The 18495-nt window shown below is 46.5% G+C and overlaps 1 protein-coding gene and 1 long non-coding RNA gene across 10 annotated transcripts in view; one reads left to right on the plus strand and one right to left on the minus strand.

The window, feature by feature from the left end:
- The first annotated feature begins 1277 nt into the window (after positions 1–1277).
- Positions 1278–5783, plus strand: LOC114101630 (uncharacterized). The gene is made up of 3 exons (XR_003584359.2): positions 1278–1338; positions 3838–4056; positions 5384–5783. It is a non-coding gene; the product is annotated as an uncharacterized lncRNA (long non-coding RNA).
- Positions 5784–6310: 527 nt separating this feature from the next.
- The window catches only part of Mark3 (microtubule affinity regulating kinase 3), a 135237-nt gene continuing 123052 nt past the window's right edge, over positions 6311–18495 (minus strand). For 5 of the 9 annotated variants that reach the window (XM_071607499.1, XM_071607503.1, XM_071607504.1 and 2 more), the window contains 4 exons: positions 15305–15562; positions 10152–10178; positions 8807–8851; positions 6311–6854 (listed from right to left, as the gene is read on the minus strand). In XM_071607499.1, the coding sequence (XP_071463600.1) occupies positions 6509–6854; positions 8807–8851; positions 10152–10178; positions 15305–15562 (676 nt within the window). In that variant the 3' untranslated portion in view covers positions 6311–6508. Of the gene's footprint in view, positions 6855–8806; positions 8852–10151; positions 10179–15304; positions 15563–16239; positions 16402–18495 lie in introns of all 9 variants that reach the window. The other 4 variants (XM_071607502.1, XM_071607501.1, XM_034636952.2 and 1 more) reach the window with 3 other exon arrangements.

Raw genomic sequence — 18495 nt, forward strand, 5'->3', positions numbered from 1 at the left:
ACAGAATGAGCGAGGATCCAGGCACACAGGGCAGTGGGCAGCAGGCTGGGGCTGAGGCCTGGGCCACGGGAACTCTGTATAAAGAGCCTGGCCCAAGGAGGGAGGGGAGCAGGGTGAGGGAGCCCGGAGTGCACAGCCCAGGACGCGGTGCTGTGTCTGCAGGCATGACTGCACATGCTCCTTCCCAGCTCAGTTCTATGCAGAACTTGGCTGCTGGGAGAATGAGCTCGCACCACCCACATGGGCAGCAGCTCCCTTGAGGAGGGGGGGATGAGGCACGCCCCTGCAGCCCCTGCTCCAGGAGGTGCCGTGGTACAGGTGAGACCCAGGACCCACCTATTCCATGCTGCGGGGTCTGTCCTGTACTGGCAGGGCCACAGCCCTGCTCCCTAGATGTTGGGTCGCTTCCTGGTGAGGTAATGGGGACTGAAGCCCCTAGCAGGAGTGCACTGTCTCGAACACGCTCTGTTGGGATGGCGACAAGATGGAGCTGCCTGGGAACTCAAGGTGTCACTGCCCACACAGCCCAAGTGGGACATGAGACAGGCCCTTGGCACTGCCTTCCACCTGCTGTTCCTGCCCTATCCACTGTGCACCTGTCTCCTCTCCCCTGACCCCACCTAGCAGGCCTCCCCCACAGCCCCCTGCTGCCCATGGCGCTCTGTGTTTCTCTGCCTTGGGTGACCGGGTGTCTCAATGACAGGGTTTTATACCTTGTTTATTTTTGTACTCCTAGCCAGCACAGGGTCCTCCAGAGTAGCAGTTAGCTTGGAGAAACTAAATTTCAGGGAGGGAATGAGCATCTTATTTTGGATCCTGGGATCAAACGCAGAGCCTCCTGCATGTTGGGCAAGCACTTCCCACTGAGCCCCGACCCAGCCTCAAGGAGCACAATTTAACCTTCAAATACCTTAACCTCGACCAGTTAAAACCCCCAAGATCAGAAGACCCCCAGGGTAGTCCAGGAAGTGCATGCTTCAGGAAAATGCAGAAGCAGCCCAACTTCCCAGGTCCCTGGGGTGCTGCTGAGTACCAAATAAGCTAAAGAGGGGCAACTGGAGACTTCCCTTCTGCTTGGGGGTGGGTCTGGAAGGCTGACTTAAAAACTCCTGGGTGGGTTCAGAGGATGGGGTATGAAGTAACAGGAAGTTGCAAAAGGCAGGGGTTTCTCACGGTCAAGGATCATGTGACTTTCCTTTTCCATAAGTCTCAATCTGGTTCACTGACACCCCTCGATTCTTCTACTCACTGGGTAAGAAGACATTTATTTCCCCACAGCTGGGATCCATTGGTATGAACACCCAGGCTGCTGGAAGCTTTGCTAACCAAGCACTTAAGGTAGGCCACAGTCAAGTCAGCAGAGCATCCAGCCAGGCTGACATCCACGTCCCAAGGTGAACCTCAGGGCCAACTTTCTGGTCTCTGGCAGGTGGTGGGAGGCATGCACAGGCTCCCTGGCATAGCTTGGTTTATCCGAGAAAGCACTCAGAAGCAAGGCCACTGCGGGAGACCGCGGCCTATTGGGCCCAAAGAGGCTGGCTGCTATTCTATTCTTGGGTTGAAATCCAAACGCCACATGACAGTGACCCTCTGCAGTATGGGGCATAGACTAAAATGCTAAGCCAAATGTTCTTAACCCCCAGAGGACTGCTGATGGCAAATGTCATCCCAAGGCAGGATCAACTACTCTATATCCACAGAAGTCACCGTTGGGACTTGGGTGGTGTGACTGACCTGGGTGGAAGGACTGTGGGCATCAGCGATACTGGCAGCTGGATGTACCCTGCTTAGTTCCTGTCCCGGCCTCAAGGCCTCAGCCTGTTGCCAGACAGGAAGGGCTGGTGGAGATGGTGGCTGGGCCAGAAGCCAGACCTAATCCCCCACAGCTGCTGCCTGTTGGCGGCAGGGTCAGCTCTGACTGCCAGTCACCAAAGCTGTCCTGTGCTCTCCAGATATCTCCTGGGCCTCGAGAAGACTTCTGCAAACACAGTTGCTCATTTTGCACTCAGGGCCGGGGTGCTACTCGAGGTACTCAGGATACAGAAGAGCTGAAGACCTGCCTCCCAGGGCTTCCTGACCCTGTGTTAGCCAGGGCTGGGGAGGGCGGTAGGCAGTCTCTAAGTTTACAAACAAAGGTGACTGCTTGTGGAAGCAAAGCAGCAGACAGCCCAGTCCTGATAGCAGGTTCAGACAGCAGGACTGTCCACCTCAGACACAGGGACATTCCTCATCAAGACTCCTCTCTGGCAGTCTTCCCTTGAAAGCCACGAGTGTGCTGCTCAAGACCTCAGTGCCTTGGTTGGGCTAGGAGGGAAGAGGTTGGCATGGGTCCCTGTTTCATGATCCGTGCAGTAGGAGATACTGTGGGAGCCTACTACCATCTGCCAGGAGCTCTGCACAGCACATGCCACCTGCCTGGTGGACTGCCCAGCGGCCCTGGGTCAAATGTGATTAGTGTCATCCTGACTTTTAGAGCTGTACCTAGGGGGTTTCACTCACGTAGGTGGTCTCCAAGTGGGCATCAGGAAGCCAGGCTACCAAGGCCCATGGCACACACCCCAATCACTAGGCCATTCTAATTCATTTGACTTTTGTGGTACCCGGGACTGAACCCAGGGGCCTTAAACCAATTCACTTTAACGGGGTGAAGCATGTTAGTAGTGGTCCTGCCGCAGAATGGAATCACTGTCTGTGGCTTTCCTGCCACCCAGACCTAGCCACAGCAGCTGAGCAGAGAGGCATGATGCCTCTGCTGGGCTGGGTCTCACCTCCTGTCAAGAGTGCCTTCCTGCTTTGAATTCACAGTGGCATCTGTGCAACATCCACTTTGCTGTCTCTTTTTTTAAATTGATATTTTTTTTAATAGCAGATGGACATAATACCTTTATTTTATTTTTATGTGGTGCTGAGGATCGAACCTAGTACCTCATGTGGTTTAGACAAGCGCTCCACCAACTATGCTACAGCCCCAGCCCCTCTGGTTTCCCTTCTGCCTCAAGCCGCCCTGAACACCTGCCTCCTCCCAGTAGTCCTCTGCATATTCCCAGGAAGCGCAACAACTTCCCCCACTTAAAGGTGGGCCCTGTGGTCTAAGGGACTCTGGCTTGTCAAACTGTAAAACCAACAACTGACAGACAAAAGACACTAAAAAAAATGACAAGAGCAGCATATTGCGAGCCCTTCCTCCAGTCTGAAATGGACCAGTCTGAAATTCGAGCTTGTGGGCCGCCAAGGGTCACTGTGTGGCCATTCACCAGGCAGCAACAGCCCAGGGCGAATTCCACAGCCATGGTCACTATTCACACACTCCCCATGGAGACTTCACGCTGCTATCCACACCTTCTGGGCTTCTAGGCACAGGCTTTGAATGCTCACAGCAAGGGCCCCTCAGGTTTGCCTCAGGGTTCTGCCATCACCCCTAGTGGTGAGAGGAAGAGGCCCTAGAGCCCCACTTCACCCCCTTGTAGGAAAGCCGTTTTGGCTCCTCTGGCTCACCTCACCTGGAGGGGAAGTCTGCATTCACTGGCCAGTGAGCACTATTCTCAGAACTAGGACAGCACTCTGCTTGCTGGGTTAACAGAATCAGGACTATGGCTTGCTAGGTACCTTACTGCTGAGATTCCAGGGGAGAGGTCAACAAAGAAATATGGCATCGTCTAAGTCTCAAATGACTTTAATTTATTCAAGAATATTCTCTTGGGGCTGGGGTTGTGCCAGTGGTGGGAGCCACTGGGTTCAATCCTTAGCACCACATAAAAAATAAAGCTATTGTGTCCATCTACAACTAAAAATATATTTTAAAAAATAAAATGCCATATTCTGATGTGCAATCTTAAGGCAAGCCTGGGCTCCTCGGTGATGCCAAAGGTGAAGGCCATAACCACCGTTAAAATCACACCAACACCAACTGGTAACAGACTTCAAGCAAGCTACAGACAGCCGAGGACTCCTCATGTGAGCAGCAACATACTGAAATGCAGCCACAAGGACAAGCAACCAAAGGCCGTGGAACATCTGCGTGCATGTGAGGAGGGGACACTTCACCAAGGGCACATGGTGAGCACACTTCCTTCAAGTCTAGCTTCCAGTGTTCCACTGGCCCTGTGAATGGTAAGATGAAAACCATTCTAAACAAGCCCATTTCCACAAGTGTCCGTAGGGTGACTGCAGTATTTTGGGGGGCCAGCCCCACAGTGCTGGATTTCAGAGTGGCTCAGAAGCCTCTGCCCTGAGGACGTGATTTATGGCTGCCTGCCCAGAGGAAGGATAGTGACCAAGAGAGACTGCAGGGGGTGCACACTGCCGGTAGACCTCCCAAAGAGGCCCTGTGTACCTGGATAGCACCCTGTCCTCTTGTCCACTAAGTCAGTAGAATATAAACATAGCACCAGGCCATGGTGGATAGTCCGTGGGTCAGAGCACTGAGCTGCTGCTTAACTTTACTGTAAAAGAGCAACTCTGGGGAGGGGCTTGGCATTCTCCATTAAGCAGGCTAGATAGTTCTGGAGACACGACACATTTGACCACTAGGTCATGGGTGAGTGGCTGGCCGGTTCAGCTTCTTCTTCCCATCGACCTTCAGAGGCCCTGGGTGTTCCTGGCTGGTTCACACAATTGCCTGCTTGATGTCTCTGAAGGCTCCTCAAACTCCAGTGTGCAGACCTGCTGTCCTGAGACTCTTCCCTTCCGCCAGGCTCCCTCCAGTCACCTTCCCCCTTTAAACTCACAGCAGCACTCTTCCTTCCTCTAGCTACTCAGACAAAAACCCACACTGGCACCCTTGTTCTTCCCTCTCACTGACCTCAGATCCAATCCAAGAGAAATGCAGTTGTCTCTTATTTCAAAGCACATACAGAGCCCAGTGAGCATCTGCAGCGGGCCCACGCTTGCCTGGACCAGCATGACCTCTCGCCCATTACTGCCAACAACCTCCGCAGGGCTTTCCTGGCTCTTCCTCGCTTGCCCATGAAGAATTCCAAACATAGCTCCAGAGCAGTCCCTCGACACTGAAGGCGTGCCACTCTGGCTGGAATCCCCAGCAGCTCCCATGTAAGAGCATCTACAATGGCCCACAAAGCCCACTGACATCCTGGTGCTGTCCCAACATCTCTGCTCCGGGCCATGAGGGTTCTGGCTATTAGGCTCTGCAGTGCTCTCTGCTTCTGCCTGGACAAGCTGCTGTTCAAGGAGCCCTGCACCTACCCTTGGAGCTACTCATCACACGACAGCCTGAACGCGGGGCCCTCAGGAGCCTCCGGCCTGCTCTGTGGTGTCCTTCTTCGCATTTTTGTTCCGCACTAAGTAGCTCATTACTTCTTGTTTGTTGACCAGCTGTTGGAATGTATGTTGCAGTCCGACAGAGGTCTGTGTTTTCTGTTCACAGATGGGTCCAGCACAAGAGTGCCCTGTCTGTGGCAGACAGTAAGTACCTGTGACCGAAGGGCCGTCCAGACTTTCATACTCCTGGCAACAACCAACCCAGGATCTGAAACAGCACCCTGATTAAAGTGACAATTTCCCCAAGACACTAAAGCATTAAACTAAGTGACAAGCTCATCACCTCCTCTCCATGACATGTAGGTGTTATAAAAAAAAAGCTGTAGGGCTGATGTGAGATCCATGAGGAAGGAAAGAGGGACATCATACACTGTACGACAGTCGACCCAGGGCTGCCTGAGCCAGCCTCTCTCCACTGCGGGGTGTGCTCAAGTGCCCTCCCTCTTAGCGCATAGGGAAGGCTGGGGAGAAAAGGGTTCAATGCCAGGATCCACGATGAGGACAAAGTGGCCCTGAGCATGCAGATCTGTTCCTTGGCTTTTACCCACCTTGGTGATGGGGGCAAGGAATGTGCTTCAGGGGCTACCTTAATCTAAGTCTTAAATACAGTATTAGGAGACAATGCAAGTTTTACTGAGAAAAAGTGAATTTTTAATTATCTTGTGAATCTACTTAGAAAAACACACACAAGCAATGTTCACAACTATAAATTTAAACCTTTTTTGCACTAAAAAAAAAAAAAAACACAAAACAACAAACACAAAACCACAGGCATGAACTGTAAACCTGTATTAATATCAACTAGTCTTAAGGTTAACTCTTAGCAGTAATTCAGTATTTTCCTCCTTGGCAATTGTAATGTTTTAGCACCAAATGATCTCCCACAGAGGTACTAGTAACAACACTGGCTGCCAGTGTAAGGAGATGTTTCCACACACACTCCTCGCACACACACCTTCCACTCACACCAACAAGGAGACATGTGCAGATGGTGTCACACGCTGACTCCAGGGCAATGGAAACAAGACAGAGGCACGGGGTCACACGACTTTAATGTAGTGCATTTGTAGAAAAGGCCAGCCTCCGCTCCCAGGCGTGCGCTTGTCCTCAGACTTTAATGTCATGATTTAGAAGATGCAGACGTTATTGCCTAAATATTATTCTATACATTTCCATCAGTGTTCAGGAAAACACTTTAAATTGCTACTTAATTTACACCATAGTGACTGGGTTACAGCTTTAGCTCATTGGCAATTTTGGAAGCAATATTTTTGAAAGCTATGGATGTCCCTGATATCCGCTTGAACCGGACCCCATTCAGAGACAGTCTCGGCAGCTTACACACCTCCATCTCCCACTGCACCATGTTCTCTGCGTGCCCGTCGCCCTGGACGCAGAAGAGCAGGAAGCGCTCCCTCTGCTCATAGTCGCAGTTATTGGCGTCCAGCACTTTGCGGATTTCCCGCATCATGTCACTGGGATCCATGGAACTAGTGGTTTTCATGCTCCAGGTGAAGCGCAGGGAGCGAGGCTTTGCTTCTTTGTTCTCATCCTTCGGCTCAGCATGGACGTTGCGACTGGAATGCACAGGGGCAGGGTCATTCTCTACTGTACAGGACAGCGAGCCCTTTCTACCATCAACACAAAATGACAATGACCTCCACCCTTTGCCTGTGCAGACTTGCATTTGCTAGGAAGTGTTCCTCTGTTCCCACCATCCCAACCAGAAGCCACATGCACAAGAATCTACCTGGCTGAAAAGTCTTCACTAGCCCCTCTACTGACTAAAACTAAGAGAGTGATTTACTCAGCAGAGTCCTTGGAATCAGCACAGTGAAGACAAGGCCTAGGTCTGTGTCTGGGAAGTACTGGTGGCCCGCCTCAAAATTCTGCCTACCCCACTGTTGCGCTGCTAATCTAGTCCTGCTCACCATGACTGTGGCAGAAACTGGTACTCAGGATTACCAGGGGACTCCACGCCTACAGCTCACAATCACTCTTCCCTGTCAACAGCCCCAGATGCTGAGTGCACGGCCAGGTTGGCCATCCTTATGGTCACTTCCATTCCAATGTTTTTCCTTTTCTCCATTTTGCTAAACTTCCAATTTCATAGTTAAAAACAAAAACAACATCTGGTGGCATGTGCCTGCAAGTCCCAGCTACTTGGAAGCCTGAGACAGGAGAGTCACCTGAGCTCTGAGTTCTAGACCAGCCTGGGCAATACAGAGAGATCTCATCTCCTTATCCCCAAAGAAGAAAAAAGGAAGAATTCTTAGATGTCACAATCTTATTAGTGGAAAAGATAGAAAAATGAAAAATTTCAGCTCAATCTGTGCCACACAGGAATGATCTACCCAGTGAATGGATTATTCAGATCACAAGCTAAAATTCTGTGTTGAGATATTTGAAAGGTCATAAAAGAGAGCCCCAGCTCTCACAATTTGGGACTGTGATTGAGGAAACAGCACCAGCTCAGGAGAGGGAGGGCAAGATGCTGGAGAGTCACAGGAGGGGAGTCCAGCCTGGCAAGACAGTGAGACCAGGCAGGACAAGAAGAAAGGGCCTGCTGGGGGCAGCCTGAGTGCTCTGAAGAGCCCCTAAATGGGATTTCAACAAAATACCATTCAGCCAAGGATGAGTTTTGTTTTGAGCAGAAAAACCCAAGGTATGGAGGCAGGAAGTATAGGATGTGTTTCTGGGGCAGAGTGCACAGGTTGCCTGCAACAGGCACAGTGGTACCCCAGGACAGCCCGAGGCCTTGCTCAGCAGTTGCCATGGTGGGCCTCATCTTGCTTGGCATAGGAGGCTGGTCCCATCACCCGCTTCCTATTGAGGATAGGCAATGAATTTGTACAGCAAGAATCTGATCCAGTCTGGAACAGCAGGCCCGGGGGAGGCTGTCTGGCGCTCACCCTAACTCTGCTTCAAAAGGATAGCCGCACCAGCACTCAGGGCCTTGAATTCTGTCACCAGAGCTCACTCTGGAAAGACCAGGAGGAGCAAAGGGGTTAAGGAGGTCCTGACATAGCATGGTGGTGACTGGTGTGAAGCAGGCCAAGTGGAGGAGACCTACAACTACAGAGACAGTCCTAGGCCCATCTGTGACTCCATATCCACGTAATGATAGCCACATAAAACCAAAAAGCAAAATATGACTTCTATAATAATCTTAGAAGAGGAAAATATATCTGGAAAAATGAAAATTCTACTCAGTGTTCTATATTTGTTCCTTGAGAAGAGAACCATGTGAGGAGCCAGGGAGGAGTCCAGGGCCACCCCCACACTTCCCACCAGGCGCAGGGCCTGAACACAGCCATGCACTCAATACACAAGCAAATTCAAAAGGGGCTGGGAAGGCTTCTGCAGCACACCAGCGCCCTCGTGTGGCTCTGCACCAGGCCCATCTCACAAGTCCTCTCCAAGGACCAGCAGGATTAGGCTGCAAAGCATTCAGAAAAGGTCACCTTTGCCACAGAAATGAGGCAAACACTAGAAAAAGTTTTAAGTAGATAGAAATCATTTCCCTCACCTTGAGCCCTCATATCGCCCGTTCCTCTCATACTCAGTTGGAAGCCTCAACGAACAGAGTGTGGAAGCAAAGAGAAGTGGGGAAGAGAAGAGAGAACTTACATAGCAGCACAACACTGTCCTGAACACACACATCATGCAGCGAACACATCTGAGTACTTTCTAGTCACCAGTGAGCCTGCGGCAGTGCTGTGTGCTTCTCTGGGAGGACACGGGCATGCACAGGGCTGGGCAGCATGCCACATTGTCCTCCCACCTCTTCACCTGGGCACCTCCATGCCTTGGACCAGAGTGGCTCTGGCTTTTGTACCTCACCCACAGAAGAATGGGTTTCCAATTGAAAGAAAATAAGGCTATCAGTTGAACTCTGCATTCAATTATAACATTTTCTGTCCAAGGGAAAATTTGACAATGAGGAAGATCAACTGAAAAATAGTCAAGGAGTGGAATTCCCAGCAGGAAGAAAGCACTTTTCCCACAGTTAAAAGAGCCTTCCAGTGACCAATCAGTTTTGTAAACACAAAAACTGGCAGCCTGGCCTTCCTGCTCCGAATAAGCACAGGCACACTGTGGTCCTTAAAGGCAGACTTCCTGCCTCATAAGTGTGGATTCCAAAGGCAGCAGTATTTTTGGCCTCTTGATTGTCAACACCAAAAACATTAATGAAATCAGAATGCCTCTTATTGCAGTGCTCTAGGGAAAACAGTGAGAGGTGCTTCTTCAGTGCTAGTAGGAAGTGGCTTTAGATAGAACACTGTTTACTCTTCAATTCTCCAAAAATATTAAAACACTTCTGTTCTGCAGCTGCTCACATCTTAATATCTGAAAAAGTCAAACGTAATGAGGCTGTAGGTTTGGATTATATGCTTGTCTCCTATATTAGAGTATTAGCCAATTTCTGTCATTTTTAAAGCCTTTCGCCAATCCAATCCTCAGTAAAATAAAAATGATGACTAACTCAATTACCACTTACCTTTTGCATGCTTGTGGCTAATCATTAATTGAACATTCATGTTACTGAACATCCCGTTCTTCAAACAGGAGCATGCTAAGTGATATTAGTATTAAGACAGAATTATTTGGATGCTAAATAATTCTACCAAAGACAGGAAACGCAGAGCATGCACAGGCCTTTCGCTGCAGGGGTGCCACAATTCTTTCAAAATGTCTGACAGAGTTAATCTATTTCTTTCCAGTTTCCCCTTGAGGAAATAAGTATTTAGTTCTCAGCAGAAAGTTTAGTTTTTAAGGAAAAAACAGGGCCAGAAAGCCAAACCTGATGTTAATTGCAGGAGCCATTTGGTGGGATGAGGATTGAAAAATAAGTGTGCATATATAAATCCTACCTTTTGATAAACCTGAATGACATGTTTCTAAAAGAAATTAAGCCAAAAAAAAATTAATAGAAAGGACTCGCACAATTTATATAGAAAATCTAATCAATTGTAGAGAAAAAAGAAAACAAAAACCAAAAACCCTAAACATATAAGGGCTCCTCTTCCAGCCAATAATCAATGAGACAATGACATTCATTGAAAAAGTAAAAAGTATTACAGGTAATTAAAGGAGTATGTTATCTTTTAATTAGAAATATATTAAAAAAAAACTACTTGTAAGAAGAAGTTTAGAAGTAAATATTGACATTGGCTGTAATTAAATTTACTTAAAGTTGTTCAGATGGATAAACTTTTAAGAAAGAATTCAATGTCTTAGGTTCAAGAAATGATATGTCACAAATGATACTCGTAATAACATTTCTAAATTTTCTTCAGAACGTTATGAACAAAAATCTTGCTTTCTCATACATAGACACAAAAATCTCACTACAAAAGATTTAACTATCAAGAGCATCATTAATTATTTCAGGTAGATGACTTAACAGAAAGTTTGTTACAGTGGTATGATATAAATTGCTTTTTAGGCTACTGAGAGATTTAGATCTCAAAATGAAAATAAACTACCAAGATAAAACAGTATGGATTTATCTAATAAACTGGAAGAACTGTATTTAAAAGGGGTCACACTAAGGTCACTGAAAGAAATTTAAGGAGATACTCAGGTTATGCTGAATAGATTCTGACAATACATTTTTCAAGCTATGGATCAGGTTCTCCTAGTCACATGATCAGCTGCCCTAGGCTCAGCTCAGATCCAACAGGACAGAGGGGCACTCAGATGTATCTGCTAGAGACTGAAGTAATGAAATCCCTGGATTTTTTTTTTTTTGGTACCAGGGATTGAATTGACCACTGAGCCACATCCCTGGTCCTATTTTGTATTTTATTTAGAGACAGAGTCTCGCTAAGTGCCCCACTTTTGCTGAGGCTGGCTTTTTTTTTTTTTTTTTTAGAGAGAGAAAATTTTTTAATATTTATTTTTTAATTTTTGGCAGACACAACATCTTTGTTTGTATGTGGTGCTGAGGTGAGGCTGGCTTTGAACTTGTGATCCTCTTGCCTCAGCCTCCCGAGCCACCATGCCCAGCAAATCCTTTGATTTTTTTTCCCTTCTAATTTGGATTTAATGCTGGCATTGCTTCAGAGATTAACTGACAAAAATTGAACAATGTTTAACTACTATAGACAACTGCAAACCACCATCAAATGTGGCACACTGCAGGCTGTCTACTTTAAAGAAACACATGTGAAATATTTTAAAAATAACACTACGTAACTATTAAGGTGGCATTACCTGAAAGATTATTTTAGTTGAAAAAAATTGAAGATTAAAAAGAGCTTTTAAAATACATTTTCATATCTAAGTCTTCTGTCTGGGAAGTCAGAATTATTTTTCTGACGCGCGAGAAAGGTGGAAGGTGCTGGCAGAGGGGAACCTTGTACCCTGAGGGGGAACAATTGTGGTCTGGACCACTGTAAAGGGTCCCCAGCTCTCCAAAGCCATGCACTGTTCACACCCGACCAGTGTGTTAAAGTGCCAGGGTCCACTGTTTTAGCTCTCCAGGCACTGCAACTTGAATCCTAGCAATTTTTGCCAAGGGGAGAAGCAGCTTCAACTGCAGCAGCAAGGATTTTGACTATTTTTAAGAACAAGCTGTCTGTAACCGAAGTATAGTACTAAAGAAGATGATAGCCCTCAATTTGTGAACTTTCACACATTAGGATAAAGAACTTTCTGCAAAAATTTTGGGGTGAAAATAGCCTGGAAATTCTAAAATAAGAAGACTACTTGGTTTGTCTTTTTTTTTTAAAATAAGAAACTGATCTTTAGTTTCAATTCAAATACTGTATCATATGAAATAAATGTAATTAGGGGACTGAGGTTGTGGCTCAGTGGCAGAGCGCTCACCTAGTATGTGTGAGGCCCTGGGTTCGATCCTCAGCACCAAATAAAAATAAATGGTATTGTGTCCAACTACCAACTTAAAAAAAAAAAAAAAGAAAAAGAAAAAGAAATAAATGTAATTAGAAAATAAGCAAGCACCAAGAATTCACGCCCCCAGTGGCCTTTTACTGAATTCTCCCAGGGGAGTGCAGGGCAGGGCAGCATGCTCTGCTCCAGAGCCAGACAGAACTGGTTCAGCTGTGTTTTTGCTATAGGATATGTGCTCCGCCTTAACCTTCCGAAACTTGGCTTCAATTTCTTCTACAAAATTGGGAATATCACCGGGTGCGCTGGCGCACACCTGTAATCCCAGCGACTTGGAAGACTGAGGCAGAATTGTGAGTTCAAAGCCAGCCTCAGCAATGGTGAGCACTAAGCAACTCAGTGAGACCCTGTCTCCAAATAAAATACAAAACAGGGCTGGGGATGTGACTCAGTGGCCAAGTGCCCCTGAGTTCAATCCCCGGTACCAAAAAAAAAAAAAAAAAAAAAAAAAAATCTACCCCAAAGGGTGGAATGTGAATAGAAAATATGAGAGGGTGGGGACTATATTACACAAACAGATATACTCTTTGTATACTTAGAAATGTGCGTATATATTATTTTATAGAGAAAATACTCATACATAAAAAATCTGTGCACACTACACACACATCTCTGGATAAAATGAGTATATTTACATATCCATCTGAGCTCACAGTAGGCATTCAAATAATAGTAGTGCATTAACCAATGATAGTCTTAAGGTAACTACAAAATAAATTTAAGGGTTCTAATAGTGTGCAAGATCTTATTTAAAAAGCCCATTACACTCAGGCACAATGGTGCACGCCTGGGCTAGGGATATAGCTCAGTTCGTAGAGTGCTTGCCATATATGGACAATCTCCAGCACCACACACACAGACAAAAGGTGCACGCCTGTAATTCCAGCAGCTTGGGAGGCTGTGACAGGAGGACGCAAGTACAAGGCCAGCCTCAGCAATTTAGCAAGATTGTGCCTCAAAGTAAAAATCAAAAAGGACTGGAGATGTAGCTCAATGGTAAACTGTTGTGAGTTAAATCCACAGTATCAATCAATATAAAAAGCCCATTATAAAAACCAGGCGTGGTAGCGCACATCTGGATTCTCAGTGCAGGCTGTCTACTTTAAAGAAAGTAGAAAGTGACTCTGGAAGCCGAGGCAGGAGAATCACAAGTTTGAGATCAACCTGGTCTCAAAAATAAAAAGCGCATAAAGCGGGCTGGGGATGTGGCTCAAGCTTTAGCGCGCTCGCCTGCCATGCGTGTGGCCCGGATTCGATCCTCAGCACCACATACAAACAAAGATGTTGTGTCCGCCGAAAACTAAAAAATAAATATTAAAAATTCTTTCTCTCTCTCTCTCTTAAAAAAGAAAGTCATTTAAAAAAAAAAAAAAAAGTCTATTACAGAACAAAGTGTGTGGGCACCTTTTCTGAATTTTGACAGACCTTACTGCTATATATTCCTTTGGCCCAGAGGGGACAACACCTGCTCATATTATGCAGGGACGGGGAGGTAAACTGCCAGAAAATTATAGTATCTCCTCCATCTTGTGTCACTCAAGCTTTAGAGGCAGATTGCATTTCAGCCTAGTCCTGAGGAAGGAGCTGGGGGACACACAGGTCTGGGACAGGCTGATCCTTTCAGGGTGACCCCAGAAGAAAGAAAGACGCTATCCTGGAGCCTCCTGACTGTGCTTGGACTGAACTCCCTAGTTGGTCACTGAAGTGTACCCTTTCAACCATTCTCTTCTGCCTACTATGGAACAGGGTGTCTTAGTAAAGGGGCTGTGAGAAGAGTGAGTGGGTCAACTAAAGCCTCCAGTTCATCTGACTTGTAGTTAGAGCCAGCAGGCTTGGAAGTCCTCCCTCATCAAGTGACTGAAGTCCTGACAACAGACAGACTTGACTGTTGAGCACAATTCACTTAAGTTCTAGGTGACTGATCTCAGATGAAATAAAATGACTGGAGGGATTAAGGAGAATGAAAAGTGACATCTGGCTCAAGTGTAAACAATGGAGATGGTATGAAACTGTGCAGGGAGCTAAGGGACCAGAGGAGGAAGGGCTCTGACCACTTAGGCCCCTAAGAAGATCCTGTTGTTGCTCCCTAGGACACAGGTGGTAAGCAAGAGTGTTTGCACGGGAACACTTGCAAGAGACCCTGGTCACACTGATCACAGAGAGGCTGACTTGAAAGAATTTCCTCAGGGGACTTCAACTTGGGTTTCAGGGCACACTGCTGCCTAATGGTGCATTTCACTGCCTGCTTGTGGTGCAAGCAGCAGCCTTTCTTTTTCTCTTGTATCAGCCAATGTCACTATGTATTCTGCATATTCTACGCTAGATTAGAAGTAAAACCACCTCTAGAGACCTTAGTTTCCCAAGCTCAAGGCCTACTGAACACATAAGCATTGAATACGCAATCAGATATTATTGAGAATAAGCTGGGGTTTTATCTAGAAAACTACCCCAAGATAAGAAAGTTATCTTGGGCTGGGGATGTGGCTCAAGCAGTAGCATGCTTGCCTGGCATGCGCGCGGTGCTGGGTTCGATCCTCAGCACCACATACAAATAAAATAAAGATGTTGTGTTCGCTGAAAACTAAACAATAAATATTAAAAAATTCTCTCTCTCTCTCAAAAAAAAAAAAAAAAGAAAGTAAGTTATCTTGCTTTCAATGTTAACTTCCTGAGAACAAGAGAGAGAACAATTTCCTGATTTAGCCTCTGAGAAACTTAGTGCTCATTACTCAATGATGATGAAGTCAGAGAAGATAAAATGTCCGCTTCTCTGTGTCTTGGAATGATCACAATGGATCTGTCTTCTGTCCTGGTGACTGCTGCAGAGTGCCAACCGCTTGCCCACCTGCCCTGAACGTGCCACATGGACAGATAAGTAATCAGAAGGAATAATAATTAAAGAACAATAACAAAAACCTTCCAAGTGCCAGGCAACTTGTAGGGCTATGAAAACCTAAAATCTTGGAGCTCTATACTTTCTCTTTTAAAGGTTTTAAAGGACAAAGTTCAGACATATACAAAACAAAACCACCAGCACCAGCTCGCCACATAGGAAACACATTCCTCTTTTGCTCTGTTTGCTTGAACACCCCCAGCACCACCTGGCACTTACCTTCTTGTGAGTTTTGAAGTTAATTTACTAAAAAGATTAGTGGAGCCTCTGCTTCGAGTCTGAGACAGTGGTGTGGCTTCGTGGGACAGGCTGGGTGAGGCAGGAGGGCCGTTGTATGTTGCAGTTCGCCGTTCCCGGGGCTGGCCATGGAAAGTGCTACGAATGGCAGTGCCTCTTGGGAAGCGGATTCGGTCCGGGGTGGTGGCACTGCTAATACTGTGGGTTGAAGCAACCGGAGTTCTCTGATCAGGAATGGTGCTAGGAGACCAGAAAAGAAGAGACTCTGACATCTTTGTTCACAAAATCATGGCACATGAAAATTTATAATCACTATGCGGAGAAAGTCAGGTATAGAGAAATTGGTGGAGAAAATCAGGTATAATGTATCCAGATCCAAGGGGAATTTTATAGAACTTAGAAGCAAAAGGTAAGTTCAGTGGGAAAGGGTACCAAAGGAACAGGACAGAACGAGACAAGGCCTCAAAGAGATTAAGGGAAAAGTTTGAACACATTTTCAAGGACAAAATTAAAGCAGGGAATTCCAGGACAGAGAACGGCTAACTCACACTCTTCTCCCCCTTCACTTCCCTCTCAAATTGCTCACACACAGAGAACCGTGCCAAAATGAAAGGAAGGACTGCAGGTCCTGAAGAACTGTAGAACAGGCAACTAAAAAGTTTGGAAGCACACAAATGGCATAAAGTTCCACATGCTGAAAGCAACTTGGGGAGGAGAGGGAATGTCTCACACCCTCTGTAATACGCAGACACACACAGATGACCAAGGACACCATGAGCAGGATGCGCTTAACTAAAACCAGACAGAGGAGGACATCTTGTAGGCAACTGCAACAAAATCTTAACTATAGAATCCACGGCACAGAATTAAGCAGCAGCGGGTGACACTGGTTTCACGAGGAATGTGAGTTTTCTTACGTAGCCTTGAAGTTATCTCCTTCACTGTCTATTGGAGGTAACATCATCTTGGGGTGCCCAGAGGCTGACATGGACATCGACTTCTGATGTCTCAGCCGACAGGTAGAAGATGTGGCACAGACTGAGGCAGGGCTAGCTGCATAAGCGAACACTTCCGTCAGGCTGGGGGGTGGGTCAGGCAGAGGCAGAAACAACAGCGTGCTGAAGCAGTGGCCACGGAGCAGCCTGCTAAGCACACGCCGCCCTCCCCAGGCCCCTTCCAGACACGTTCTGGAGATTCTGGGGCGATTGCTGACCTGTTAGCTGCTTTTTTTCAAACAGTAATTTTAAAAGTTTATTACCTCAGAGAAAATAAGAGTTCTGGATATTCATGTGAGAGGACTGGTGTCTTTTGAGATTTGTATAAAATAATGTCTACTCTAAAAGAGATGTTTCAATACAAATTCAGATGGTAAAGTGAATAAGTGATAAGAATACCATGCTCTCAACCTAGTCCCCAAATGTAATGACTATCTTTTTAAAAAAATATTTTTAGTAAAAAAAAAAAAAATTATATATATTAGTGGTAGATGGACATAATACCTTTATTTTTATTTTTATGTGGTGTCGAGGATTGAACCTAGTGCCTCCCAAGTGCAAGCGTTCTACCACTGAGCTACAACCCCAGCCCACTGTAATGACCATTTATTTACTGCAGTCCTAGGGATTGAAACCAGAAGTGTTCTACCACTGAGATATACCCCAGCCCTTTTTGAGACAGAATCTCAGTGAAAGACCTGGCTGGCCCTGAACTTGCAATCCTCCTGCCTTGACCACCCAAGTCACTGGGATTATAGGTGTGTGCCACCATGTCCGGCTACAATGATATTTTTTGGTACTGGGGATTGAACACAGGGGTGACTGACCACTGAGTCATACCCCCCAGTCCTTTTTTATAAAATTTTGTTTAGAGACAGGGTCTCGTTGAGTTGCTTAGGGCCTTGCTAAGTTGCTGAGGCTGGCTTTGAACTCACAATCCTCCTGTCTCAGCCTCCCAGGCCACTGGGATCATAGGCATGAGCCACTGTGCCCAGCTACAATGACATATTTTCAATGGACGAATGAAGTCATGGGTATAGGGAGCAGCCGTTATATATCAAAATATTCTATTGCATTATGAACAATAGCTTAGACCCTCCTTTATAAGGAATAGTTGAACAAATGAAGGAACTGTGATGGGGCAAAGGGGAGGGAAGGAAAGGGTGGGGGTATGGAGGCAGGAAAGATGGTGGAATGAGATGGACTTCATTACTCTAGGTACATGTGTAAATGCACATATGGTGTGACACTATATCATGTACAACCAGAGAAACGAAAAGTTGTGTTGCAATTGTGTACAATGAATCAAAATGCTTTCTGCTATTATGCCTAATTAGAATGAATGAATGAATAAATAAATAAATAGCTGACATTTCTAATAAGTCAACAGTCCAGGGGCACTTAGCCACTAAGCCACATCCCTGTCCCCTTTTTATTTTTGAGACAAGGTCTCGCTAAGTTGCCTAGGGCTTGCTAAAATGCTGAGCCTGGTCTTAAACTTGCATCCTCCTGTCTCAGCCTTCCAAAGCACTGGGATTATATGTGTATGCCACCATGCCAGCCAGACCCTCATTTTTCAAGATGGTTTTTACCATCTTGATCAGAGCAAATTAACCATTTGCAGGAAGAGTGAAAGAGTGGCTGGTAGCCAGCAGTTTCTACTGGCATAGATAGCTCTAGACATAACTACCCATGGGAGCAACACAAGGATCACATAATTCCTCAATTTCAGCTCTGCCCCCATGTCCTAGGGTTCCAAAGGGACACAGTTTCTTTCCTTAAGAATGGCAGGACTGGGATTCTGACACTATTCTCAGTGTCTTCCTCCTGGCACCCTTCCCATGTCTTGAGCACTAGCACCTGATGGTGCTCCCCTTCTGCCCCCGTATCCTAGCCACTGTGGTATCTTGCTGGTGTTGACATGGAGGATTCAGGGGGTCCTCCTCTCCACATCTACTTCTGTGGTTAGTGTGGGGCTGCCCCACCCCCCACCCCCCCGTCTCCATGCCTTTGTCCCCAAATCTCCAGTTTAGCTACCAGAGCTGAGACCTTCCTAAAACATAAACCCAACCTTGCAGTTTATCTGCTCATGACCTTTCTCAGGGGTCTTCAGGAAGTTCAGATCCTCACTTGGCAGAGCTGTCATGGCCCTGTCAGGCACTGCTCTAGCCCCTGCCA

Source organism: Marmota flaviventris, chromosome 2 (assembly GCF_047511675.1).
Source record: "Marmota flaviventris isolate mMarFla1 chromosome 2, mMarFla1.hap1, whole genome shotgun sequence".
Lineage (NCBI taxonomy): Eukaryota > Metazoa > Chordata > Mammalia > Rodentia > Sciuridae > Marmota > Marmota flaviventris.